Raw genomic sequence first — 27,620 nt, 5'->3', positions numbered from 1 at the left:
AGAGAATTTTTACTCAAACCAAAATGACTCTGCTGTTGTATGCCTCAGCCAACCAGTCAAGGTTGAGTTTACAACCATGTCTATCCAAATGCCATTACATAATTTTATCCTATTACACATTTGTGTGAAATTGCATATACATTTTTGAGTTATGGCTAAAATTAATTCGTCCTCGACCATCGCCGATGCAAAGGCATAAAAATGACTTAAACGATTAACTAATTTTAAAATAGTTGCCAATTAACTATGGACTAATCATTTCAGGCCTGTAATATATAATGAAAACACTCTCAGGGGTAAATTTTCTTTATTTATTCGTCCATTGGTGCATTTTTACTTTTTTTTTTTGATACACTTTTCCTAGTTATCTAATATTGGTTGCAGTGTAGTGTTGCCACAATTACTTAAGTACAGGATCTGAGCACACACATTTAATTGAAAGCTAAAAACAAAGAAGACATCAGCAGATTGCTCTAGTGTTAAAATATTGTTAACTCGGTGTGTACTTTGTTACTTGCTCAAACAGTTGTTTACCTCACAGGAGGACATGAGAGATAAGCTAATTTAAGGCGTGTAGTTATCGCTGAATGTGTGAAATGAAGCTTCATTGCAACATGTTTGTAACTGTGACAATGAGCTGAGGTGAGGATGACGAGAAAAAAACCAACAAAAAAACCACAGATGCTAAACTGAAAAGGAAAAAGAAAATTTAATGCGCCTCTGAAACTACATATTTGTTCAAATTAGAAAGATTTCTGGACAATATATTTACACCAAACGTTCCTGATTGAGGACTTTAGTCTTTATGAAATATCGTAGAGGCACTTTCGGGTTTGATATAGAATAAACATTAAAATAAAACCACAAACTCCAATTCATTTCACTCAGTTTGTCTATTTAATATATAAAATACGGTAAAACATACGCAAAAAGGGTAAGGTTTCAAGGGACTTGGATACTTTGGTACAACAAACACTTTTTTTTTGTAAAAGCGGTATAGAATTTCAATAACATATCAGTGCATACTTTGTATATGAAAATATACACAAATTGTAAATCATTCTCAAAAAACAAAAATTATTTTCTTTACAACAAAAACCAAAAGCAGACTAGCTCAACACAATATATTAGCTATAAATTTCATCTTTAGTATTTCATATGCTACATTATTCTGAGTTGTTTTATAACTCATTTGTGATGCATGTCCTGTATCATTACTGTGCGTAACATAAGTTTTGTTACCTGTATCCCATGCATTTACTTTTTTTTCCCTCCAAATTTCATGAACTACTAATTTCAGTTGTTTCCCATTTTTATAAATATATTCTTTATCTTAATTAAAACTGCAGCATTTAACTGGTATTTCCTTCATTGCATTTGCTAATACCACAATAACTGATCGTGCAATTTTCAGCAAGTTGTTTAAAAAAAAAGGAAACCAGTACTATGTTTATGATAAGAGAAAATAAAAACTATCCTACACAAAATAGCAATAAAATAATAGCTCCATAATAATATAATAATAGACAATGGAAATGTCACCAGCACAAATTAATCCAAAAATAGTGAGAGTCTAAAAAACATTTTACGCAAGTAACAAGGGTGCAGGTTTTCATTTCTCATATAGATTGTCTTGTGACTAAACAGCTAGATTGGATAGAGAACCTTTTTGTACATGAACAAACCTGTGTGGTGTCACATTTCAGTCAACCATCAGCGCCCACAAACACAAAAAGTTTCCACTGAAATCGAGTTGATATAAAAATGGAAAAGACTGATCTCTGCCTGAAGGGTTGTACCACTCATCAGTTCAAAGAAATTGTTCCACATTTTGGGAAATGTACTTCGATGAGAAGTTTAATACCACTTATATCCATCTGTTAAATGGGGAGTCAGAGCCGATTAGCTTAGCATAAGCACTGGAAAGGGGGGAAACAGCGCTCCAGTGCTTGGAAATGTAAATTCACATATTTTTTTCCAACTTGTTAATCTTTGGTGAAATTTGGATGAAAATTGTTCATAATCACTGTTTAAGTGGAATGAAATAAAGGCAGCATTACAGGTGCTGGAAGGCGAGTTTTGTTACCTTCACAGCCAGGCTAGCTGTTAGCTCGTGTAACTAACCAGCTCAAGCTTCATATTTCCTGCACAAATATTATTGAGTGAGTATCAATCTTCTCATCTAACTATCTGTAAGAAAGCGACGAAACAAGTTTCCCAAAATGTAGAAAAACTCCTTTAACGGTTTAAGAGGCAAAGTTTCACCAACATGAGTTTTTTCGAAAGTGTTGGTTGTTAAATTGATGATAATATGAAGAAAATTAAAAAATAACCTGCAATTAGCAGAGTAAAGAGCTACCCAACACACTGTCAAATGAAGGATGGAAAAATTACCTGATCATGGAAAACATCAACAACACTGGCGTGAAAATGCCGCACAGCAAGGTGATGTTTTTTCCGGATACTTGCCACAAACCCAAAGTCAGTGTCAAACACTAGTGTCACACTCAGCTACTAATCACACCAAACTGCATCAATTCATGAAAGACGCCGTGTCCACTTCCCCTACACCGATATAAAAGTGTAAGATTGTTTTAGATAATTAACAGTCAACAAACAACAGCTGACACGCCAGTCTGCACTTTGAGCATTGTCTCAAGGGAAAAAAGGTCAAGCAACCAGGAGAATCTCTCTATTTTTAGGCTATAATCAGCCTTTGTACACTTATACACAAACTTGAAATGGTTCAGACTAAACAAATTCGTACTAGAAAACATACCATTAAACAACAAACACAGCACTTAATTTCTAAGTGAAAAAAGGCATAATCTGTGTAAGCTTAATGTGGAAAAGATTCTGTGAATCAAAATATGCGTCAAAGATGTGCATTTTATTTCTTAAAAACACTAAGTGAATGGCAGTGTCCTAATCATGTCATAATTAGGTGGTAATGGACAATTCTATTGTGGGTTTGATTTGGGTTTTTAAAAAAATGTGTGGTAGGAGAATATGATGACACCACAACCAAGCAGGCCTCTGTGAGTGAGACAAAAAGTGCACACACCATCAACACTAGCATAAAATAGGTTTACTGAAACAAGTCCGATCCACCAGCACTACCTAGTGTGGCGAAACTCCTGCACCGTAGCTTCGAAACATATCAAATTCACACTCATATATGCAAACAGATCCACTGAGAATCAACACATTGCTTGTTTTTAGGGATACCTAGCAAAGTCTATGCAAATATAGTCATATGTACATACACGTCGTTGAAGCTGAAAAGCTATTTTACTTTGTCGCCAACTGAAGCGGTAGAAATATAGAAAATGTCTTTTTCCTTTTACTTTTTGAAACACGGCAAAGAGCTAAGGAGAGCTAGAGAGAGCTTAAGAGGACATCAAAGCTTTTGTATAGGAGGGATTTTTATACAAAGTCAGAATTCCTACTTCTGGACAACCAACAGACCTTCAAAACAGATTTTTTTTTTTTTTTTTTTTTTTTTTCAAATACCAACAGATAAATAACAATTGGACTGAAAGAACCAAATACTTTCCCTACCGCAAAAAAATCCACCCAAGAGGCTAGAAAAAAATACTATGCATTTAACTGGATGGCATCTAGTCCTGGTAATAAGCCGAGGGGCTGGCTGGATTTCTGGTGCAACAATTTCCATCCAAGTTCCAGAGGAGATGAGGTGAGTGGACGGGAGGAGGACCCCATCTGAGGAGAGTGACGGCGAATTCAAAGCTTGAAACGCATCAAAAGTTTTAGTTCTCCTTTCTGTGACAGTGCAGGTGATAATTTGTCATTGTCCTTGTACTGTGTGGGAGAGACATTTGGCATTTTATTTGTTGTCGTAGAGGTTGATATTGGCACTCTAGCAAGCTGCTCAGCTCCACCTGAGGGCGCAGGCCTGCCTGGGTGTATGAGGTTGGGAAATGTGGCAGCGGAAAGAACCATTGATGGTTAAGTATCTTAACATAGAAGACCCTATTTGAGTCGGTTTGCTCAGTGCCAGATAGATGCTCAGTCCTCAAACTTGTCTAGATTAAGTTCTATCCAAAAGTGCAGTTTGGAAGTGACTTATGGAAGAATGGGGAGCACACAATCCAAGCTGTGTTGGATTTCAAAGAGCAGGAAGTGGTGAGTCATACAAGTCCCATGATGTGAATAAGCCACTAATCACATTGTGAACGATGCAGCAGAGCTCGAAGTAAATACATGAAGGTGAAACCATGTGAAAGATAAATGTATTCAATGGTTTTGTCAGATTGAAAAAAAAAAAAAAAAAAAAAAAAAGGTTCAACACCTAATTTCTACGAAAAGAAATTACTTTACGGGAGTTCATTCAACCATGAAGGCTTTAAAAATCTACTGTCCTTCAATTGAAAGATCTACACAGGACAAAATATCCAGCTGAGCACTAGGTCATCCTCTCCTCACTCAGAGCGTGAACCCCAAAGGATATTTATGTCTATTTTTTTTCTTTAATGTATATTTGGCAAAGCCTCATAAGTCTGGGTGACGCAGCTGAGTTTTATAATGTGGGACAGAGGCAGATGTGTGATGATAGTGTCACATGTGAGTGGGGTCGGGGCAGTGGGGGTTAAAGGATGAGTGTGTGTGTTGTGGGTGTTTAAGTGTCACCAAAACCTCACTGTGGGTGCAAAAAGGTGTGGCACGCAGCTCTATGTGACCCAGGTATCCAATCTCATGCGCTTGAGGTTTCCTCCCTCCTGCTCTGGTTCGTTCGACGTCCTGAGGAGCTCAGCCGAGGGGCTGAAGTCAGGGCGGCTGCCGGGACCGACTCTTCCTGCAGCACCAGCTGCGCTGCCGCCACCATCGCCACCGCCTCCACCCCCGCCACCAACTGCACCGGAGTCATCACGATCGCTGCCTTCAAAGGAGCTGGCATTGCTGCTGACGCTGTCTGCGGGCGAGCGGCCAGTCGGGGGCTCCAGGCACAGCAGGGAGCCAGGGTACTGTGGCGGCGCAGTCAAGATGGCTCCCCCTGAGGTCGAGGATGGCGTGGTAGAAGATGGTGGAGGGCATGGGGTGCTGCGATCCCTGCCGGGCGAGATGGGCTCCGACTTGATGCTCACACTGGAGTTTGTGTTGACGGTCAGCATGGCGCCTTGAGGTATATGGGTCACAGGCCTGAGAACAGGGTCACAGAGGACAGAGACACAGAGAGAGAGAGAGAGAGAGAGAGAGAGAGAGAGAGAGAGAGAGAGAGAGAGAGAGAGAGAGAGAGAGAGAGAGAGAGAGAGAGAGAGAGAGAATGGAAGATAAGGGACGGAACAAAGAGGAAAGGCGAGAAAACAAAACATACATATGATTAGCTTCTTGACAAAAGGCATATGACAAACTGGAAGTTCACTTGCAGCAAGACAAAAACCCACATTACAAGGCACAGCACCAACAGGGCAAAGCCACATTCGATTATTCAATAATCCAATACATTGAGCCTTCAAAGCAGAAGTAACCCTCCCACTGCTCCCAAAGGATCAACACATCAGCCCAGGAAGCATGAAAATGATTTGTGTGACAAGGTGGTTCGCAGTGAGTCAGCTATGATGTGAAGAGACTACAGATGATAAACAGAAAATAATCTCGGGTTAGAGAACATGGTGGAAACCGGAACTACGTCTTATTTCCTGTTTGACTGCAGACAGCACCAGACATGCTTAGGGGAAGTCAGCCAAAAGCACACAGACACACAGGAAAAAGGAAGTGTGATACAGTACCGGCCCAACCACTCATCTCTACCCAAGAGCAGGTTGGACGGAGAGCCAACACTGTGGGGGAAAAACAAAATGTTGGAGCCCAAACCAAAGGTAAGTGGTGGATTAGAGGTGGATTCAAAGGCATGTGGAGAAAAGTGTGAAACATTATTGCAAGCAAAGTTTCTTCAACAACAGCAATAATGTTCATCATGTCTTAGAATCAGAAAAACAAAGACCCGAATCTGCTGAATTTTTGTTCCCACACACAAAAAAATCCAGGCATGACAATCTTGTTTTCTGATCTACAAACACAGTAAATGAAGCATTTAAGAAGAATAAAGAATAAATGTGTTAATCGGGACTGTTACGCATTTTGAAGTTTACTACTACAGAGTTTGTACGGTGGTCCGTAAGAATAAATGCAAAAACAGGAAATTTAATTTTTTTGCTTTAGTAATGTACGTTTCTTGGTTCAATTAAGGATTATTTGTAGAAAGTAAAGGTATACTGATTGAATTACAAATGATTATGCTCAGATCAGCAAATACCACTGTTAGTATCATATATTCAAGGTTTCATGTCATGATGAATTACTAACTGAAATGTACTAACCTTACAACTTCTTGGATTACTTGCATCTAAACCATCATCATTAACATTACACACTTAAAATAAAGTGCTTATTTGTAAAAAGTAATTTGGTAAAATACAGCAGCTGCATTTACAAAGACGGAGTATTGCATTTTTAGGCTGTTTACTCAAGTAAAGTGGCGTTGGCTTGATCTATTTAACATCATAACTCAGCAATAGTATAGTCTGTGCGCTGGTTCCTTCCTGAAATTTCTTACTAATAATGTTTATTCTCCCAATATTTATCAACTAAATGAATAACATCTTTTGTATTTTTAAGGTTTAAAAGTTTATGTTTAAGGCCAGAGCTTTGAAGGAAACGTTTACTGTATGTTGTTTTGTTTTAGACAAAAGCAATCCATATGCAAAGTGGACTACAACAAGATCATGACATTTCACACACGCACACACTAGTAGTGGCTGTTCACCTCAGGTTGGCAGCCAGACTGGACACCTGGCTAGACAGCTCGCTGCTCTGTTTGTCCATGCCCCACATGCTGTGGACAAGAGGAGAGAACACACTTCAAGGATCTGGTGTTCACGCCACCAAAGACACAACACGAACCCTGCAGCATTCAACTCAAGCAGCTCTCCTCTCACTGCAGCTGCACCTCAATAGTTCTCCAATCTAACGCAGAGGCTTCTCAGTCGTCTTCTTTGAAACCTTATATTTAAGGAGAAAAAGTATCTGCCAATTCACATACATATCAGGACACTAACTATGGTTAATGTTTTGTCTCCACACATTACTTTGGATGTGACTGAACGTAATGTTTCACAGTCTGTAATTTCAAAAGAAATAAAACCAAGGTGGAATCACATATTTAACTTTCACAGAAAATCCAGAAGCTCTTAAACTTTACATCTTTATTAACATACCTTTAAATCTAACCTGATATTAATTTCACTTCTAAATAAGAATGAGGAGATAAAACACTAAACTATGTATTGCTGTCTAAACCCTGAAGTCCATTGTATATACTGTAAATAAAGCCTATGCACCAGATATGTATATGTTGCTGTCCTTTCGTCCAAAATGTCTCTTTTAATTGTAAAGTAAATGTAAATATACTTTAGCAGGCAACGTTTTATCAGTCAAGGAGCTTTAATTATAAAAATGGATGAAAGTAAAAAAAATGTGTGCATTTAAACATTGATTTGAGACTATATTGGCCAGCTCTAGTTTATATGTAAATAAAACAGAAAAGAATGGCTTAATTAATGGTTGATACCTCATTTACTAATGCTTTCTAGATCGGATAAAAGCCATTAATAAGTACCACTTTTGGAATGACAGACTGAAAATCATTAAGGGTTATTAGCCAATAATCAGTGGTGGTTTGAGGAAACAACAAACGGTACTTTATAGTAACATTCCTCCGTTCCATCTGCGGTGCTATCATTGGCTGCTAGGCACTTATCTACCACTCGCTGTCTGAAAATCGCTGTTGTGCATGTGAGTAGAAGTACATATATTTTATCTAAAATATTCTCAAGTAAGAGTAAAAAGTATTCTGCAAAACAACTACTCTTAGCAGTACTTTTTCCCTCTTTTTTTGTTGAAATTATTCAAGTAAATGTAACAATTTACTGCCCACAACTGCCAAAAGACGTTGAAATTCTAATAATTAAAAAAGTCTGCAGTTACAAATGTATGTAATTAATAAAGGACCTTTGAGAAGGTGAACTTGTTTCACACTACTGAAGTGCAACAACTCCAGAAAAACTGAATACCAATCAGATATTCAGATTGATGTTATGAAGAGGCTGAGATGGTGAGATGCTGGTGAGACCAATTCACTAACAAGGAATATGAATTGCTTGCATATAAAGTTCATGGTATGGATATCATGCAAGCTGACTGGTAAGGTCAGTAGTAGAGTATTTCAGTGTTCAGGGGGTTGCCATTACAGCAGCCTTCCATTATCATCATCATCATCATCATCATCGTCGTCATCATCATCATCATCCCTGACACTGATGTGACGGAAGAGCTTTCAGGAAACCAGATTTAAAAGATAGACGCAGCGCCGATGAGGAAAATAAAGAAAAGACTTACACCAAGTTGCTGAGTGATGCAAGATTAAGTTGTTGTTGCTGTTGTTGTTGTTGTTGTTGTTGTTGCTGTTGCTGCTGCTGTTGTTGCTGTTGTTGTTGCTGGGAAACAGCCTGCTGTTGCCATGTGGTTGGCAACAAGCCGCCAGGTGATGCCAGAGCGTGTAAAGCAGTGATGTCTGCACTGGTCAGCTGGTACTCTGAGAGAGAACAAAGGTTAAAAAAAAAAAAAGCCCAACATAAAGCTCACATTTTTTTTCTCTGGGACACACTTTTTTATTCTTTCAGTTTTTAAACTTGTTTTGATTTTCTATGTGGTAAAAAAAACAAAACAACGATAATTTTGCTCCTGTGTGTTCAGTTCACCTGTGTTGTACGCTGTGGTCATGGCGGAGAAGGGCAGCCCTTGTGCCAGGAGGCTCGGCGTGGCCACAGAGACAACCGGCGTGGTGAGGCTTTGGGCCACCTGGGCTCCTGCTGCCAGCCGCTGGGCGTTCTGCCAGAGGAGGACACAGACATGTTAGTCACAGCAGAAACTATTTTCACATATGAGGTCGAGCTAATAAGACTTAAGACAACGTCCGTTCTGACATGCTGGGAATGACAATGTGCATATGGCTGAATTCAAAATGATGGATTGAGTCAAGTAAATCTCAAAGTCAAGTGGATTTACTATCAGGAAGTTTGTGATGTCATGCGTCAAAAATGAGTTCCTTGTTTCGAGTGTGCCATAGACAGACATATTACATTAAAGGCAATTTATTCAACCATCAGATATGCTTACTGGGATTTTTTTAAGGATTATGTCTTAATTAGATAGCGATAGAGAGAGATGACAGGAGGAGAGAGAGACACACTAACCAGAGGTATTGGAGTTCATAGTCAATGCCCTTTTCAAATCAATAAAAGACCTAAAATTAGGTCATCAAAGTACAATTTACCTTAATGTGTCATTTGTGAAATTGTCACATTCACTTTGTATTTATTTTGACAAAATCTATCATTTCTAAATATTCTGCATGTCCAGAAAAATGTCACAAGAAATGTTGTTTCTCAACATGTATACGACTTTAGATCTAGGGCTGCCAGAAACAAAAACAATAATTACCAATTAATCTGCCCTTTTTTCCCCATTGATTACTTAATCAATTGCTTCCTCTATGAAACGTCAGTTAATAGTAAAACACCTGAGGTCCTGAAACCTAAAGTTGACTTATTCAAGCTCCTTGTTTTGTCTGACCAACAGTCTGAAACATATAGATATATTTAGTTTACTATCACAGGAGAACAACAAAACCAACAAATATTCAAATCTAAGAAGCTGGAAGCTGTGTTTTTGTTTCCCTACTATTCTTTTTTCAGATTTATTTTCTGAAGAATGAGTTGATTAATTGATTAATCATTTCAGCTCTAATACTATCATCTCTAATGTACAGACAGTACAATCTGTATTTTATATACTATTTTTCTAGATTGATATACATTTCAGATTTAATTTTAAAAGTATTATAGTAAATTCTAGAGTATGTAAAGTAATCCTGGAAAATATCTTCAATTATTGTGACATAGTTACATAGTTTGACTTTTAATTGAGTGTGCAGCTCATCTCACGTTTCTCCAGTGGATGTCACTGCAGGCCTTCCAGCATGTTGCTGGGATGCACTCTGGTTAACCATCTGTTTTATGTTTCAATCATTCATTCATTTTTAGAGAACAGGGCACAAACCTACTACTACAGTGTTTGTTCATTAAGGCAGTCATTTAGATGACAAAATATCCAGTGTTTCGCCAACACAGGTGCAACAGACATGCTAAATCTGTGAAGCTGCTCCCATAAGGTTTTATCATCATGTACCTCTGCTGAAGATACTCTGGTTAAGCTGAATTCTATCAGATAAACCCAAAACGGAGGTGCTGTGTAAGAGTGAAAAATAGGAGGTCCAGCAAACAAAAAGCCAAAGATGCAATAATTCCTATCTGAAAGTACTCTTTTGAATTGTAAGACCTTGTGAATGCAGATCATCCTGAATTTACACAGAGAGAGGGGGGGATTCAATTAACTGCCTTTGTGAAGCAGTAAGGAAGTGGGGGGGGCAGAGTGAGAGTGATGAAAATGAAGCACTATGCTCTGAAAAATGAGATTCTTGCCCATCAGCTTTGAATGGAATATTGTAAAAAGAGCTACTGACAATCAGCACCAGAAAGCAGCAGCCAGCTCTGAGTAAATTCAGCTTTAAAGTACAATGTGGTCATAAAGTATAACACCTTTTCTCAATCAGTAAGTTGTAGCCTTTCTAATGTACTTTTTAAAAATGATATCTGGTGTATATAATAATCTATTGCTCTCGATGATATTTCAGGACAAGTATCATCTGTAGGGGTACAACTAACAATTTTCACTAGTAATTAATTACGTTTTTGTTGAAGGTGCTTTGGAGCTTCATATAAAATATGTGACTGGGGGAAACATTTGAGTCCAATGCCTTTAATGTAATGCCAGTTAGTTAACATCTCTAACTGACAATTTTCGTGGAAGGTGAAAATGAGTGTCAGTGAATGGGGAACATGCTCCGCATCCGCGTCGCCAAGTGGAGAAACACCCATGCTTTATGTGGTATCACATGATGGAGTTAATGGGCCTGATTCAAGTCTGACTGGATCAGTCAAAGAGAATTCTGCTAAAGCACTGATTACCGAGGGTCTATTTTTCTAAATTATCATCGCGATCACATCATGATCCTAACAACACAACCACGAGCCCTGAATCACATGCAGTCAGGTGGGAGCCACAAGCTGAATACCATCCCAAGAAATGTCAGTGGAGCAAGACCAAAACAATGAGAAACTCTTGTACAGTATTGTAACCATGCTAATAAAGTGCAGACAGTCGATAGCAATCGACTCATGCGAGTGACTGACGTGGGGAAAAATCACCTCGTTTACCAATTCCAGCTCATCCTCTGTCTGCAAAGGGTGTTAACAGATCATATTAGTAACTAAAAGTAAATAAGGGTAAATCCAAAAAAAATAAATACATGTATAAATACTGTAGTTTGGCATACTACTTTTAGGTTACCTATGAAATAAATCAACTTATGCCAATTGTTACACTAAATGCATGGGATCTGAAATCACAGAAGGTGCCATCACTCTGGGACAGCTCAAATGAAATAGTTGACAAAACAATCTGACCAGAAGGTCCATTTAGTAGCAGTTCTGCAGCTTCTCAGATCTAAATGATCAAATTCAACATTTAAGCCAACATGAACAACTCCTTAGGCCTGCAATTTGTTATTTTTTTTTGGGCACACAACACTGACATATTTTCTTTTTAAAGTGTTGATAAGGTGACCGTTTTGGCAAACAGATGCCTATTCACACTCACTCACTCACTCACTCACTCACTCACTCACTCACTCACTCACTCACTCACTCGGCAATAGTTTAGGAAGATTGTGTGACATAATCAAAAGCTCCAGACAACTATAACAAAGGACTAGTTGTTGTTTTTTTTTAAAAAAAGCTATATGTTGACATGGGTGCATATTTAGTTAGAAAGGTTATGAGAAATCTCATCAGTATGTCAGTGGGAGTTGATCCCATCTGAGACTTTACTAACTTTGCCAGAGTAATTAATGAGATGCTGAACGTAGAGTGAAGAGCACAAATCTCTGCTCTCTGGTCTTCACTAACACAAAAATTAGCCTCTACCAGCCCATTTACCTTCTATATAACCATTATAAGTTCATATAAATTTGTCAATTCCCAATATGTTTTGAATAGTTTTTCATCTCATTCATTGGCCAATAAAAGCACATTTTCTGAGATAAAATGAAACCAATTTCTATATTCTCGTGTTCCTTAACAAATTCTCCAGGTTCCAGGTGTCTTGGTTTTCTTATTGTTTGTAAGATCCTCACTTTTTGTCATCACAAGTGACTAAGTGTGTTAACAAAAGGTATGATCATTGTGTAAGGTTCAACATGTTAACTAAAAGGACCCAGGAAGCACAAGTTCTGCTTGGTTAGGCTCACCATCTGCATGAGGCTCTTTCCGCCCTGTGAGGTGATGACTCTGAGGTCTGGCTTGCGGCTGTTGACCATCTGGGGGCTGGGAGGGGGGGGTGGAGACTTGGCCGGTGCTACTTTCCCCAGACTGTTGCCATTGGAAACGGTGAGGAGGCCTGGGGAGGCCCTGGCACTAGTGTATCCATTAGCTGCAGGGAGAAAGGGAAGCAATCAATAGGAAAATCAAACAGGTGAATTCAGACAGCGGGGTACAGAAACTGTGCACACTCAAACTTGTGTTAAAATAATCCTCTACAATCACATCACTTCATCTGGAGAAAAAAAAATCTAATCTGATAACAGCTAAAAAGATGATTTCAGAATCTTTCTGTGCTGGTGATTATTGGACATTATGTCACAACAAATGTATTCCTTCTACTAATATCTTACAAAATGTCTTCTAGAATAAAAAATATTATTTGAGAGCCAACATTTTCTATTATTTTCAATTAAATATCAGAAAAATGTAAGCATACTTAACCATTTTACTGGGCTATAAGGTGCTAAAATGTAAAAAAAAAGTGAGCTGCTGGGAATCCCATGCGTGTCTTTTGTTACTGGTGGCCTCCACTGATCCCTCCAAGGCACAATCACAGATGGTGCAGAGGAGGAGAGGAAAGGAGGAACCTTGGGAAGTGTTCATTTTGTGAACAGAAATTTTGCCTATAAGTTTTTGTTGATGTTCTTCTATTTCATGACCAAATCGCAAAACAAAGTAAATGGGAAAAAATACTGCAAAATCTCTTTCCATTATGCCCTGATGAGTGAAGACGAGGCCTTCGACATTGTTGGGTAAGGATGATAATTCTGATTTGAAAGTAAACCCTTGTTAACAGATCATTAACCAACTCAGACTAGATCAAAATGTAATATTTAAAATGGACAAATGTCTATGACCCATTACAAAATAACCAATACAACAGACAGCTTGTCTATTGGTTTTTATTCAGTCTGTTGACTATGAGACCCACAGCTGAGAATATACAACTCAGATGGACCGCAGAGATAGCGGCTCATATAGTGGGCAGCGTCGAGGAGTGCGTTTGATTCAGGGTTTCCGTGTTTCCCTTATATTCATTCTACAGCGGTGTCGTGTTTTACAGAGTATGCCTGAGCTTAGCCCGGGCACACACATGGAGCGGAGCAGAGGAGAGAAGTGAAGATAAAGTTGTTGATAACTTCAATCCATATTTGTTGGCATTTAGCCTTTAAAAAACAACGCCATCACTGCGTTTATTGTGAGATTTAGGATAAATACTCAAATACAGACCAAATACCAGAGGAACTCTTGGCGATAAAGAAAAGAAGCAATAACTTAACAATAAAACTCAAAATCTGAACAAATATAGTAGCAGATTACTCACGGACTGGACTTGGGCATCCTCCATTTGAATTATTCAGCTCGCCTCCAAGAAGAGCACCTATTGAAAAAGGATAAAAACGATGTGAACCGAAAACCAAGACAACAATTTCAAATTTTCTGATATATAGAAACTCACTGAACAAACTTTTATCATTTGATAACAAAGTATTGCAAGACAGATTACAATCAGATTGGTGATGTATGGGACTAAATGTTAATTAAAGTGTCTTGAGTCTCATCTGGATCTTATCTGAATATGACGCAAGTGTAAACGTATTAGGTGATTGGGACGCACACGTATTAACTTTAGATCTTCAATGCTTAATATTTGCTTACAGATATTAACTAATAATTGAAAGGTTATAAAAAAAATTCCAGTTGGAGGAGAGCAGCAAATGTCACACAATGCAGATTAGTCCCGTGCAGAGTAATGCGCACACCTCCCTAATCCACTAATCAGATCTTTACATATAATGATAAGGAAGTACAGACAACAATCGTTTCTAGTCTATGAAAGAGTAAAACTGATAACAATAGATGTTATCCTTGAGGAAGTAAACATGAGAACGAGCAGATAGTGAAGGAGTAGAAAAATATAAATACTACTTAAGAAGTATTCCTTATTTCTTCATGTCGTCTCTTACTAAAGGAAGAGGCTAATCGATCGTTTACGGTCTGTTTCTGCTGTTATTCATTTATTTATTTATTTATTAAGTCTAGTATTACTCGCTCACCTGCACTGGCTGGTCGCTGTGGCAACCCAGGAGACACCGTGTTTCTCTGAAGAGCCGGTTGCTGTGGCGACAGGAGGTGGGTATCCGTGAGCGATGATGATGTTACATAGGAGGTAGTTACCAGTGCGTTGCCAGGGTTACTGAACTGCAATGTGCTTTGATTAGACGCCTGGACTGTGACCGGCATCGAGAAGGTCTGGGAAGGAGCCGTCGACTGCTGCAAAGAGGGAAGAGAGAGTCTTAGTCTTCAATGTACGTCAACTACTTACCTCTCTGGTAAGATAAAATAGATTTAAGAAGCTAGTATCATCCAGGACGATCATTCGTTGGGCGCTAATTAAAAAAGGTAAGCAATGCACATTTCAGAATGCATTTCACTGGACAGTTAAGCCTAAAGGTGTTTGATCACCAAATCCCCATTACTTTATTTCTCCAATTGTAAATTCATGATTTATAGACATGAAGGACACAAGTGACACCTTATTTCATGTAAAATACGTAAAAATAAAAGTCATATTTAAGGATATTCATGTTTTCTATATTAAAAGCACATTGAAAAGGAGTTGACTTAAAAACAATCTATAGACTCAAACAAAAATAATCCCTCTCAATCATAATTTATGACATCAGCCCAGACCCTTTCCTCTGCCTATTTACTCTTTTCATTTTGCTGTGTTTCTGTGCCCCTCACTCTGCCTCTGCTTCCAGCTGTCACTCCTCAGCCTCCTCTCCCCTGAGCTCTGTTCTATCCTGGTAGCCTAATCTGTGTCGTCTGAATCGGAAGCTCATATAATTTCTCCGGTCTGGACACAAACACTATGCCCGTTAGCTAGCTAGTTGTAAGATTGCTCAACTCACAGGCTATTTCGTTGAGCCAGGAAGGAGTGGCCAAATTTGAATGTTGTGTTTACAAACCACAACGGATAAATCCCACTCATTCTGCCTTTAAGTTGAAGTTGGTTCTTGACATAAAGTGCAGCAAAGATTTAATGCCACTGGGGCAGTTTGGCTTAAGTGAGAAATACAGGTAAGTATCATCATTAACTGATCATTAACATTAACCGACAAGATTAGTGCCTTGCATGGAGGTGCTGTGGTTGAAGTGCCTAACAAGCCGCCCAGCTGCAAAAATAACCGATGCACAAAAAAACTAAATCTATAATTTATCGCCAGCTAAACAGGCAACGAAATCCCTAGTTCACCTGTCCGGGAGAGTTAGAAGCCACAATGTCACGTGCATTGTCTTGGACTCATGCAGACACTTTCACAGTAAGTCTACACCACATCAATTAATGTAGCTGCAAGGCTTTCAGCTGTGTGTCTCCCTGGCATAGTCAAGGTTTCCGTCAGTGTATTGCAAGTCCGACGACGAGTATGGAACACTAATGTTATAGCTGTGGACCTAACAGTGCAGTATGTGTACAGCGTATTTGTCGGTGAATAAATGCTACAACTCCTCAAGACCCAAGCCAAGCTCCAGTGTCTTGCTTTTCACCTGCTGATTAAAGTGAAGGCGGTTAGCCCCGATGTTAGACAACTTTGGCCCGGGCTCACGGTATTCTTATTGTATTGAAAAGCCGTTTTTGAAAAGTTTTTCTCAGCTTTTAAAATTTTTTTTTTTAAAGTTTAACTCATAACGTTAATTGATCAGAATTCTTACTGTCGGTAAACGCTTTAACAGAGAGACAATTATTAACATTGCTACCAGAAAGTCTTACAAACTATGCGGATTAAAAGAGCAAACCGCTGCGGTTGAGGCTGAAACAAAACCCTTTGATGTTGGTGGGTTTGGAATTCTTTTAAAATAAAATTCTAATTAACTGCTGAATATTTACTTCAAGAACTTTGGTCAGGTATGATAGTGGCCAAAAAGCTGTTCATGTACGACCCAGTGGGGGAAAAAAAGTGAAACAACCAGTTAGAGGAACTTCACCCCAGTAGTTGTTTCCTGTAGGCACTCAAGCCAAACAATGAATAACAACAAATGTCTGACCAACAAGGTTACAGTGAAGAAAGAAGCAGAACAACAGTAATTACAATATACTTGATTACTTACTCCATAGCGCTTGAAGAGAACATCCAGATCCTCTGTGGTCTTACGGTACTTGTCATCATTTAGGGGACTTTGGTCAATGGAGTCTTCACCATCCGGCTCTGGACTATCACAACCGTTGAAACCTTTCTTTCTCAAAGTCTATGAAAGTAAAAAGAAGTGAGTCGGATTACATCGGTCAGTTTGGCTGCTCGGAACTAGGGTTGACTCAATTAAGTTTCTTTGTCCCCAAAACCAATCTGGTATCTCCAATACCGCATCAGATCTGACACTTACAGTTGTGGTCAAAAGTTTACATACACTTGTAAAGAACATAATGTCATGGCTCTCTTGAGTTTCCCCGTTATTTCTACAACTCTGATTTTTCTCTGATAGAGTGATTGGAACAGACACTTCTTTGTCACAAAAAACATTCATGAAGTTTGGTTCTTTCATGACTTTATTATGGGTTAACAGAAAAAGTGACAAAATCTGCTGGGTCAAAAATATACATACAGCAACATGAATTAGCAATTTTGGTGACTTAGAAAGTTGTGTCAATGAAATGAGCTTCATAGCATGGCCTCTTAACTTCTTGTGAGTGATTATGAGTGACTACAGCTGGTGACTTCTCTGAGGCCATTTAAATAGGGCTCATTGGATACAAACGCCCACAAACGCTACAATGGGAAAGTCAAAGGAGCTCAGCATGGATCTGAAAAAGCAAATCATTGACTTGAACAAGTCAGGAAAGTCACTTGGAGCCATTTCAAAGCAGCTGCGGGTCCCAAGAGCAACAGTGCAAACAATTGTTTGTAAGTATAAAATGCATGGCACTGTTTTGTCACTGCCACGATCAGGAAGAAAACGCAAGCTATCACCTGCTGCTGAGAGAAAATTGGTCAGGAGGGTGAAGAGTCAACCGAGAACCACCAAAAAGCAGATCTGCCAAGAATTAGAAGCTGCTGGAACACAGGTGTCAGTGTTCACAGTCAAGCGTGTTTTGCATCTCCATGGACTGAGAGGCTGCCGTGCAAGAAGGAAGCCCTTGCTCCAAAAGCGGCACCTTAAGGCTCGACTGAAGTTTGCTGCTGATCACATGGACAAAGATAAGACCTTCTGGAGGAAAGTTCTGTGGTCAGACGAAACAAAAATCGAGCTGTTTGGCCACAATGCCCAGCAATATGTTTGGAGGAGAAAAGGTGAGGCCTTTCACCCAAAGAACACCATGCCTACCATCAAGCACGGTGGTGGTAGTATTATGCTGTGGGGCTGTTTTGCTGCCAATGGAACTGGTGCTTTACAGAGAGTAAATGGGATAATGAAGAAGGAGGATTACCTTCAAATTCTTCAAGATAACCTAAAATCATCAGCCCGAAGGTTGGGTCTTGGGCGCAGTTGGGTGTTCCAACAGGACAATGACCCCAAACACACATCAAAAGTGGTAATGGAATGGCTAAATCAGGCTAGAATTAGGGTTTTAGAATGGCCTTCCCAAAGTCCTGACTTAAATCCCATTGAGAACATGTGGACAATGCTGAAGAAACAAGTCCATGTCAGAAAGCCATCAAATTTAACTGAACTTCACCAATTCTGTCAAGAGGAGTGGTCAAAGATTCAACGAGAAGCTTGCCAGAAGCTTGTGGATGGCTACCAAAAGCGCCTAATTGAAGTGAAAATGGCCAAGGGACATGTAACCAAATATTAGCACTGCTGTATGTATATTTTTGACCCAGCAGATTTGATCACTTTTTCTGTTAACCCATAATAAAGTCATGAAAGAACCAAACTTCATGAATGTTTTTTGTGACAAAGAAGTATCTGTTGCAATCACCCTATCAGAGAAAAATCAGAGTTGTAGAAATAACGGGGAAACTCAAGAGAGCCATGACATTATGTTCTTTACAAGTGTATGTAAACTTTTGACCACAACTGTATATTTATCTAAATGTTAATTATTAGGGGTGTAACGGTTCACAAAATTCTCGGTTCGGTTCAATACGATACGGTGGTGCCACAGTTCAGCAAAAAAGCAGAAATGCCAAATCCTCGCTGGTGAGACTCTCAAGTAGTCTTTAATAATGAATGGTCGTGTTTGATACTTAAGATCTACTCTAAAATCTTCCTCTATAAACTCAAACAGACACTATACTTTATTTCCTTGAAAGTTTTATTTTCAGACTTAGTTACAGCGCTGCAGGTCTCTCTCTCACCTCATATTTACTTTTAATATTAACACTTACACACAAAGGTTTAATAGATTATGATCCATAAATGTGGTCAACACTCGTTTCCTCGGTGTCGTTGTTTCTGTTCTCACTCGTAGCTCTGCTGGTGGCTGAAGTCTCTGTCCTACTGGAGAGCAATCCATGTTTTGTTCCTTTATAGTTTATGTGTGTTAACTTGTTGTACATAGTTGTACAGAACAAAATAAACATTAATAAGAAAAGGAAAGTCCTCCGTTTTGTGTCCGTCCTCCCTAAAGCCGCTAACCGTGACTTCAGACGGCCGCTCCATAGGTCTGACACGGCGCTCACTGATCGCGCCATTAACAGCTGCTTCCTCCGCAGACATGCAGACTTTAACTGAACAACAGCTGCTAGTAAAGACAACCCGGTCAGCAACACCTGTAATCAGTTGTTCATATTGAATTAACCTGGTAGTCGATCGGTAATCAATGCTGTTGTCGTTTACGAACATCCGGGAACGGTCACGTGATAGGACCGTGGCGAATCAGGGAAGGACATCATGTTACGTCGGGTGGGTTGCCATGTTTGAGCGCAGTGGCTCCACCAATTTCAGCTATATTTTATTTTTCAAAAGCAATTTAATATTATTCAAACGCATTGTTCGGTTCGTTATGCGAACCGAACCGTGAGCCCTGTGTCGAACGGTTCAATACGAATATGTGTATCGTTACACCCCTATCAATTATATATGTATCTGACACATCACCACACCATTTGAGGGCTGAGACAAAACACAGCTAAATGGTGACTACTTGCATCCTCATATCTCTTGGTCTTGAAATATCTGAATCAATCACTTGTACAAAAGAGGGTCACAATTGTACCAGATTACGTGGAAAACACCTGTAAGTGTTATCAAGCGCATGCTGTTTGTTTGTTCCAGTTTAAAGGCTACAAGTTGGGGCACTAAGGAGCTTTATTAATCAACCAGTTAAGTTCTCTGAGTTCTACTTGATTTTCTGGCTCACAATCTTAAGAGAAAGCTGTTAACGTTGACAAATACTTATTGGCATCTTATCTCTGTTTAAGGGTAAAGTCTCCCAGTAATAATAAATGTTACAAGATTACCTAAAACTTAAGCAACGGTAACTTTTAATCTTAGCTGGCTCACTTGTTCACAAACTCTGATGATATGATGGACATACCTCAATAATATCTGCATTGGTCCGGCTCTCATGAGGCTCGTTGTACTCTGTGTATTTGAGCAAGACCTTGTCCATGTCAGTACTGGCATACTGGAACAGCTTGTTTGCATGGTTGAAGATGATCAGAGCAATCTCGCAGTCACACAATACACTCAGCTCGTAGGCTTTCTTCATCAAGCCAAACTTTCGCTTTGTGAATGTCACCTGAGAGAAAGACGCAGAAGTTGGGGATGGGGAAACAGGGCAGAAGGTGGAGAAAAACAAAATATATGTGAGTACACACACACCATTTATTAAAAGCTCAGAAATCTCACAGGTCAGAAATTCAGATATATTATTATTATTTTTAGGTCTTGATCCACACAAAGAGATTTAGACATGCAAATCAAAACCGATGACTTGAGAATAAACTTTCAGGTGTTCAGTAATGAAGAAAATATATGCAGTCACATTACTGGCAGACACATCAGGAACATATCTAACAAATAGTACTTTGGTGCTCTGTCTGTCAGAACAATCACTGAAACGCGTTGGAGTCAGTTTTCAGCATCAATAATGAAGCATCCTTTTTTTGTGGACCTGTCTCTAATTACTTTTTAGCCATACTCCATCATAGGTTTTGATATTTACATCCAGTCATATGCATCAATGCAATTCATAGTGAAAAATGTTGAGTATTCACTCTGCATACAGTTTCTGTCTACAGAGTTTAATTCAGAGCTGTGAGAAAGTGGTTCACAAAAGAAATGATTACGCTGGGAAAGAACCCTAAAAATACCAAATTAACATTTTTGTACAACTACTCATCAACTGAGAAAACAAGAAAGACGTTGGTCAGGGAGGAAACCTGAAGAAGGGTGGCAGAAAAAAACAGGAGCTGAAAGAGGCAAATTCTTGAGGACAGCTGGCTGTAGAGTTTTTGAGACCTTTCACTGTAACAATGTGTATAATTGACTGCGACAATGACGCAAGGATGAAGCCAAAACAACAATAGAGCAGCTACAGAATGAAAAAATAAACAAATCTGTGAATGACTTTTAGACAGCCGAGTTCCCCTAAAATATAAAGCTCTACCTGGCGCCTTGTACTGGTAGTGAAGGATAACAAAAACCTCAGTACCATAAGCACACAGTTTGACATCAGTAAACTGCAAACATAACTTGTTTTTTTAATCTCTGAGACTTTTCATGATTATGAAGAACGCATTTTTTTTAAAAATATATCTTAATGATAACTGCTCAAAAATGGTCTTGAATTTAAATAACATGTCACACACTACTGCCTGAGGATTCAAAGGTTTTAGAGGCACTCAAAAGTAAATTGTGATAATGTCTTGATGAAATGTAATGTACAAAGTCTCTAAAATAACAGAATTTTTAACTGATCCCTCAATTTTGTAATTCAAGAGTCCATACTATGATTCAAGCAATAAAATCAAGTATTATTAAGTATTAACAACATTTTAACTGGTATTTTACTAAACAAAAATGCTATAGGGATTACTGCTGCATTTAAAATCTGATCAGACATTTAATATTCTATACTACAGACATATAGCAGGGACCAAACGAGTATGGAGGATCAAAGCCCTAAAATACCCATACAAAAGTATAAACTGTATTAAGAATACTCATAACAATCAATTATCAAAACATTTGCTGTTCGCAGCCCTCATCCATAAAGAAGAAGAAGAAGAAAAACAGATAAAAACTGCTCACCTGCTTGTTCCTTTCATCGGTGATCCGTTGGATCTGAATCTTTTTCCTACCCATAATGCTTTGCAGTTGTGGAAACAAATGTAGTCAGTGAAGTGGAGAAGCGCCTCTCAGAGGGTGAGAGAGGAAGTGCAGCCTGCAACCTCTTACTTCGGCCCAAACACTCTCAGACACAGTCATGCATCCGAGGACACACGCACACACACATGTCTCTGCCCAGGTGTGTTCAGGCAACGCTGTCGACTCCTTTTGACGGGCGGCGAGAGTGGAGAGCGGAGATGTGCGACGTTGACGAGTGGAGGTCTTCAGTTCAGTGTTTGTTCAACAAGGAGCAAAAAGTGACAAACTTCCTTGCAGCTGCAGGACGTCGCTCCTCTCCTGCGTGACACAGAGGGACAGAAAGGTCACTCAAATATCACACAAACATCAAAACAAGACGTGAGGGGAAATAAATTGTTGTCTGCTGATGGTGATCATGTATTCACAAATCAATAAGTCATCCTATTCTTGTCATGTGAGAAACAAAATGACAATGTAATCTCCCTAAATACACGAGAACAACGGAGACAACAATACTGCCTGATTATTAAGGCAGAGGGGTCACAGACAAACATGAAGGTATCTTTCTAGCCAACACGTTGGACAATTCCAACCTTCACTATCAAGAAGCAACAATCACATCAAGTGGAACGGCACTTAAGTCGATTTTTGATTTGATCTCATGCTTTGAGACGTTCTCCTTCTGCCTTCATGGCAAGTTGTGGATAAACGCATCTAGACAGACCAAATCCATGAGAGTCCTAAAAATTAGCTTTAAAATCACAAAATACTAACAGCTTCGTAAATGTGACAAGTTTTTTGCTACTCTTTAGCTGTGTCCAAAATCACTCCCTCCATACTACCTAACAGATCATTTAATGTATCAATGGTGGCAAGGATAAAGATTTAAATAAATATGCAGTCACAACAGTTTCCCTTTGCTTAGTCGTGTGTCAACATGACATTAACATCATTATACACCGACTACGCATTTGATTGTATCTAGAATGACTAATTAGTCACTTAATCTTCATAATGAATCCAAATAACCTAAGAGTAATATATACAGCTCCTTTAAATATGTCTACAACTGTGATTTAGGTGTACAGTAGCACTGCACAGTTAATCATATAACAATAACACCTCTAGCTTCTACAGTTAATTAAACGTAGTTCGGTGTGATGCTGATGCTTTACATTTAAGGTGGCTGCTCTGGTGCATTAAATCAAGTGCTCCCTGGAGCTGAATGGAATGGTTGATTAAATCAGCAATTCATTGGTCGATCGACAGATAATTAATTGGCCACTATTTTGATAAATGATTAATCATTTCAGTCTTTTTTTAGTTAGAAATCCCAAACCTGACCTGGTTTCAGGTTACAGAGGATTTCCTCCTTTTCTGATTTGAAGACGGATGTAATTGACAAAAGAACATAATTGTCAGATTCACTGATGATGAAAATAGCAGTTAGGCCGTGGTTACATATAGTCAAATATGATTGGTCATGTTGTTGACTGATAGTTGAATTATTATTTACTTACTCACTCAGTCACTGATCTGCTCCGTTTAAGCTTAATATAGAAAACTAGTAAAAACAACAACACTATTGGCTGAAATAAATGATGCTATTGCTTAGCTGTTGTTTGAGTACTGAAATGAGGTGGAGATCGATAAACCCAGAGTGACAGACACCGTTTCAGTCTGCTTGCTTTTCATGTGCTGCGAACAGTTGTTTAAATTTAAACCCAATGTTTCCTGATTTTGCTTAGAAATAAAAGTTTAAAATAAAAAAAATAACAGGGGACTTTTAGTGTGAAGAATTTACAGGACAACGTGTTTTTCAGCAAATCAGGGAGGCTTTTTCAGCGGCTTTTCTTCAATAAAAACAAACTCTACCACTATGGTAAGTGGTAAATGGACTTGCATTTATTTATTTATTTATATATATATATATATATATATATATATATATATTTTAAAAAATCGCCTTTATAGTCTTCAACCTCTCAAAATGCTTCACACTACATTTATCCAAATCACACATTCACACACTGATGGCCGAGGCTGCCATGCAAGGGGCCACTTGCTCATCAGGATCTAAACTAATTATTCTCTCACACATATGTGTTTGAAAATTTTGCCCAAGGACTGCACTGGGATCGAACCAACATTTGCTTCCACTAGGATTGTTAAGGTTACTCCATTGTTTTTATGAAAGGATCACTTGTCTTCATGCTTGACTTTATTGTTATTGATTTCTTTCAGTTTTTTGTATATGTGTTTAACATCCTTAATCACAGGAGAGAAATAGGAACTGGTTTGATTGGGCAATCCCACTGCTGTAGTGGAAAGAAAACTTTTACATTTCCTAAAAACATGAGCTTCTCCTTCTTACGCACAGGCTCAGCCTTGTGGCAACAGTTTTACATTTTCCCTCCAGTCTTGACCTTCCACGTCTGTGCACGTCCTGTGGGATTGTTGTTAGGCCAGATGGAAAAATTGAAAACGCCAGTGGAGTGCACATGGGGCCTCCGAAAACCTAATTTCAACACTTCAGAGCATCCAGCTTGAGAATTAATCAAAAGTTGGACTAAAAGCCAGCATATCAAGTCCAACTCTAAAATGCTCAGTGTCATTTATCAGTGCCATGTAATACACGTGTTTAAATCCCCGCTTGATGATGTCCATTATTCCTCCAAAGACATTAACCTGTATGATGTGGTCTGTGCTGCACCTACGTGTAGCTTTCCATACATTAGATATGTGTATTCACAGCAGTTCTGGACATCATTATAAATCATTCATTAGCCACAACTGTAAGGCACCAACTCTAAACAATTACCACAAAATGTGGAAATATCCCACTGCGTGAGGGGAAAATGACTAACAACAGCTCTACTAACTTTACCAAGCGACAAGCTTTGATTAGCCGTGAATTGACCAGAATGGGGCTACACTGCAAGGCTTCCGTCCAGCCTCCCTCTGCCTGACTGCCCTCTGCATGGCTGCCCCCTCATTACTGTAATTGACACGTTCATCCCTCTTCTTCCCCCTTAAGGCGCTGATGGCTCAATTAGGAGCTGGCCGGAGGACTGATTGGACGCCAGCATAATGAGGTCGCCGCTTGGTTAAAACTGAGCCCTGCATCCAGTCAAACCAAGCTCGCTCTGTGACATACGAGAAGCCAAAGAAGCAGAAAAGACTGTTAACAAGTAAAGGCACTAGATAGAATAGTTTAATAGTGGAAAATGATTGACTTTTGGCTGGACCAGGTTTGCCTCATTATCTTAAGAGGGCAAGCATTTGGTTGCTCTGGTAAAAAAAATTAAATAAAAAAAATAATGGAGCCACGCACGTTATGGTTATGCAACTCTCGAATATTCTTCTGATGAAGGAGAATGCAATCAAGCTCAGGATAGGCATCTGTCAGTTTTGGAGGAGTGTAATTAGTGGCTGTGACCTTTAGCGGATTATGCACTAGCCAATGAAATGTGCCAAAGCCCTGAGATAAATGGTCGGAGCCTCAAACGTGACTTGCAGTGGGGTTTGCCTATCCACAGCTCTCAGACAGGGGTTTGGAACAGTCTTAATGGCTCAGTGACATTCCCCAAAGATGGACAGGGCTTACTTGCGCTCACATAGTCTTGAGACTTTGTACGCATGTTGGCAGAACTGGTTTCAGGTGCTAAGAGCTGCGCATTTCACTGCAAATTACGATCTAATCTCAAAGTATAATACCTATCCAATTAAATTATTTTTCACGTCTCATTTGAGTCTTAATATTTTCCCCTCATGTCTCACTATAAAATGAACACTAGCAGACAAATCAATGAAAGCACTGAGGTCTTACTGTACCTTTTCCACTTGATAAAATCAGAAGGCGATACAAGGAAAGAAAATCTTAGAGAAGTTACAACTTTCTCGACACGGCTGAAGTATTTCAACCAACATGGAGGACTGAACTTGGAAAGAAAGATGTTACCAGTGTGTTTACTGTACATTTAGTGTTTTGTGTGTTTTCTTTTCCGTTTAACCTTGGATCTATTTCAATCATTTAAAGAATATCATCTATTCAGGTCTCTCCTCCCTGACTCTCTTTAAAGAGAGTAAATACATTTTTTGTTTTTAATGAAATGTGCGTATTGCTATAACATACATCTTTGCTTAATTAAGAAATATCAATAATTGTTTGATTTGTTAGGCTTCATTGACCTGAGAGACAGATGAAGGCAACAGTTCAAGACCTGAATTCAATCTTAAGGAATTGCTGCTGCTGACTTTGATTTAATTCTGTTCATCTTGGCAACCACTCCCAGCTTTATTAGCTCAAAGTCCTACCCATAGGAACTGCACATTTCAACAGTACTGTTATTTCAAGCATTTTAATAAAATACTTCTGTTGTTGATACTGCAGAAAGGTTTTCAGGAAGCCAAAAGGCAAAAAAACTTTGAATCCTGCAGTGAGGCAAGTAGAGAAATAGGAATCTTTGGGACACAGAGAACTTGGCTTTGACTTCTAAACATAAGGATTCAGCAGCAAATCCAATAAAACGTATTACACATTACAATAAACATGCTGCTGGTAGAGAACCGATTGGTGAAATGAGCCATCTATGCTCTCAATCAGTAAGACTGTACTACCTTCATATGTTGACATGAGCCCATCTGCAGGGATGGCACACAGTGGTGTCACTCTGTCAAACTGGCCTACTTCTTGCCTAACAGCTCTGGTATCTACCCCAGGATGGCACAGAAAATCATGGCTGCTGATTTCCAGTGCACTGAATGCATACAGCCCCATGCTAAACCATAATAACGGTGCCCTAATTTGACTAAAGTTGCTCTTACGGTACATGTTAAAGAACACAGTCAGACTTACAGTAAATACAGTCATGCAAATGGCCTTTGCATGCCAACAGCATCGCTGTCTTGACATCTGGCATTATCAATATGGTGACTTTTGTACTAAATCTCATCAAGTCACTGCACACACGTTAAAAAATGTCATTGTTTCTTGAGGCTCTTTAAGAGTGAAGCTGGAAAAACGCAGCTAGAGGAGCAGCTTTGAACAATAGGTCTCTTATATGTCTGTTTTCTCCTTAATGTCGTTAAACTACTGACCATGTTATATCTGGTATGCAGAGTCCACACGAGGTTAAAGTGATTTCTAACAAAGTGGGAGCGGGACTGAAGGCTGTGTCCTACAAACATCATGACAGATGGAGTCTGAAGACTGGTAGGCCCTCTGACTGCAGACAGGTAGCGTTACCCTACAGGCTCGGATTTGACAGGTCGGAAGCTAATACCGTCAGCTAATCATGCGTCCTGATTTTCACCAAATACCCTGATTTAAGACACCACAACCGGGGTTGATTTACGGAACAAAAGGGACGAGCTACTCTAAACAGGCCATTTCACAATTTTCAAGTTACGAGTCGACCGACAGCCATTACCTTCCTGACACTCTCCATGTAACTCGGATATGCGAGCTGTAGCACGCACTACTTTAAATCACATCACAAACACTTCGTATTCAAATTAAGATTATACTTCTGTGGAATACATATCAATACAGTGACACGTATTTACTTTGCAATATTAGAATAATAAAGCTAGCGGGTCTGGTTCAGTGCGAGGAGAAAAGACGCAGGAAGGAAATGTATCACTCCACTTACCCTGAAATATTGCTGATAAAAAGCCAAAAATAGGCCTGTCGCCACGCGCTCCAGATGTCGTAATGTCTTAATTAAGAATCATTAATTAATTACGTTGAAGCGACGTCTCTATTTACATGAATCCGCGGCATTTTATTCCATTTAATGTTGAAGTAACTATACTGTCCACCCAGGCGATACAGCGCAC

At 39.1% G+C, this 27,620-nt stretch overlaps 1 protein-coding gene across 6 annotated transcripts; it reads right to left on the bottom strand.

Moving 5' to 3' along the window:
- Positions 1-690: 690 nt before the first annotated feature.
- LOC137872733 (myocyte-specific enhancer factor 2D-like) lies at positions 691-27,620 on the bottom strand. 6 transcript variants are annotated; one of them, XM_068711129.1, is made up of 13 exons: positions 27,434-27,620; positions 21,723-22,097; positions 20,005-20,208; positions 16,635-16,772; positions 14,579-14,795; positions 13,846-13,902; positions 12,449-12,630; positions 11,349-11,378; positions 8,781-8,910; positions 8,419-8,614; positions 6,788-6,856; positions 5,751-5,801; positions 691-5,160 (listed from the first exon to the last, which is right to left on the bottom strand). In XM_068711129.1, exons 2-13 carry the CDS (start codon positions 21,774-21,776, stop codon positions 4,692-4,694), a joined length of 1,797 nt encoding a protein of 598 aa, XP_068567230.1. In that variant the 5' UTR covers positions 21,777-22,097; positions 27,434-27,620; the 3' UTR covers positions 691-4,691. The 6 variants fall into 6 exon arrangements, with proteins under 6 accessions (XP_068567230.1, XP_068567232.1, XP_068567231.1 ...); XM_068711131.1 differs by lacking the exon at positions 5,751-5,801; XM_068711130.1 differs by lacking the exon at positions 11,349-11,378.

This window comes from Cebidichthys violaceus, unplaced genomic scaffold (genome assembly GCF_023349555.1).
Source record: "Cebidichthys violaceus isolate CVI_PGR_0920_01 unplaced genomic scaffold, fCebVio1.0.p SCAF_16, whole genome shotgun sequence".
In the NCBI taxonomy this organism is placed as follows: Eukaryota; Metazoa; Chordata; class Actinopteri; order Perciformes; family Stichaeidae; genus Cebidichthys; species Cebidichthys violaceus.
Note: the sequence above shows the minus strand (reverse complement) of the source record. Positions and strands in the feature narration are given on the sequence as shown.

What these genes read in the sequence shown, in the direction of transcription:
- LOC137872733 (XM_068711129.1), bottom strand. Translation starts at nt 21,776, where the DNA reads ATGGGTAGGAAAAAGATTCAGATCCAACGGATCACCGATGAAAGGAAC. An exon ending in TTCTCTTCAAGCGCTATGGA is followed by an intron (nt 14,796 to 16,634) that starts GTAAGTAATCAA and finishes CCCTCTTTGCAG; the next exon opens with CAGTCGACGGCTCCTTCCCA. An exon ending in AGGATGCCCAAGTCCAGTCC is followed by an intron (nt 12,631 to 13,845) that starts GTGAGTAATCTG and finishes TTCTCCCTGCAG; the next exon opens with CTAATGGATACACTAGTGCC.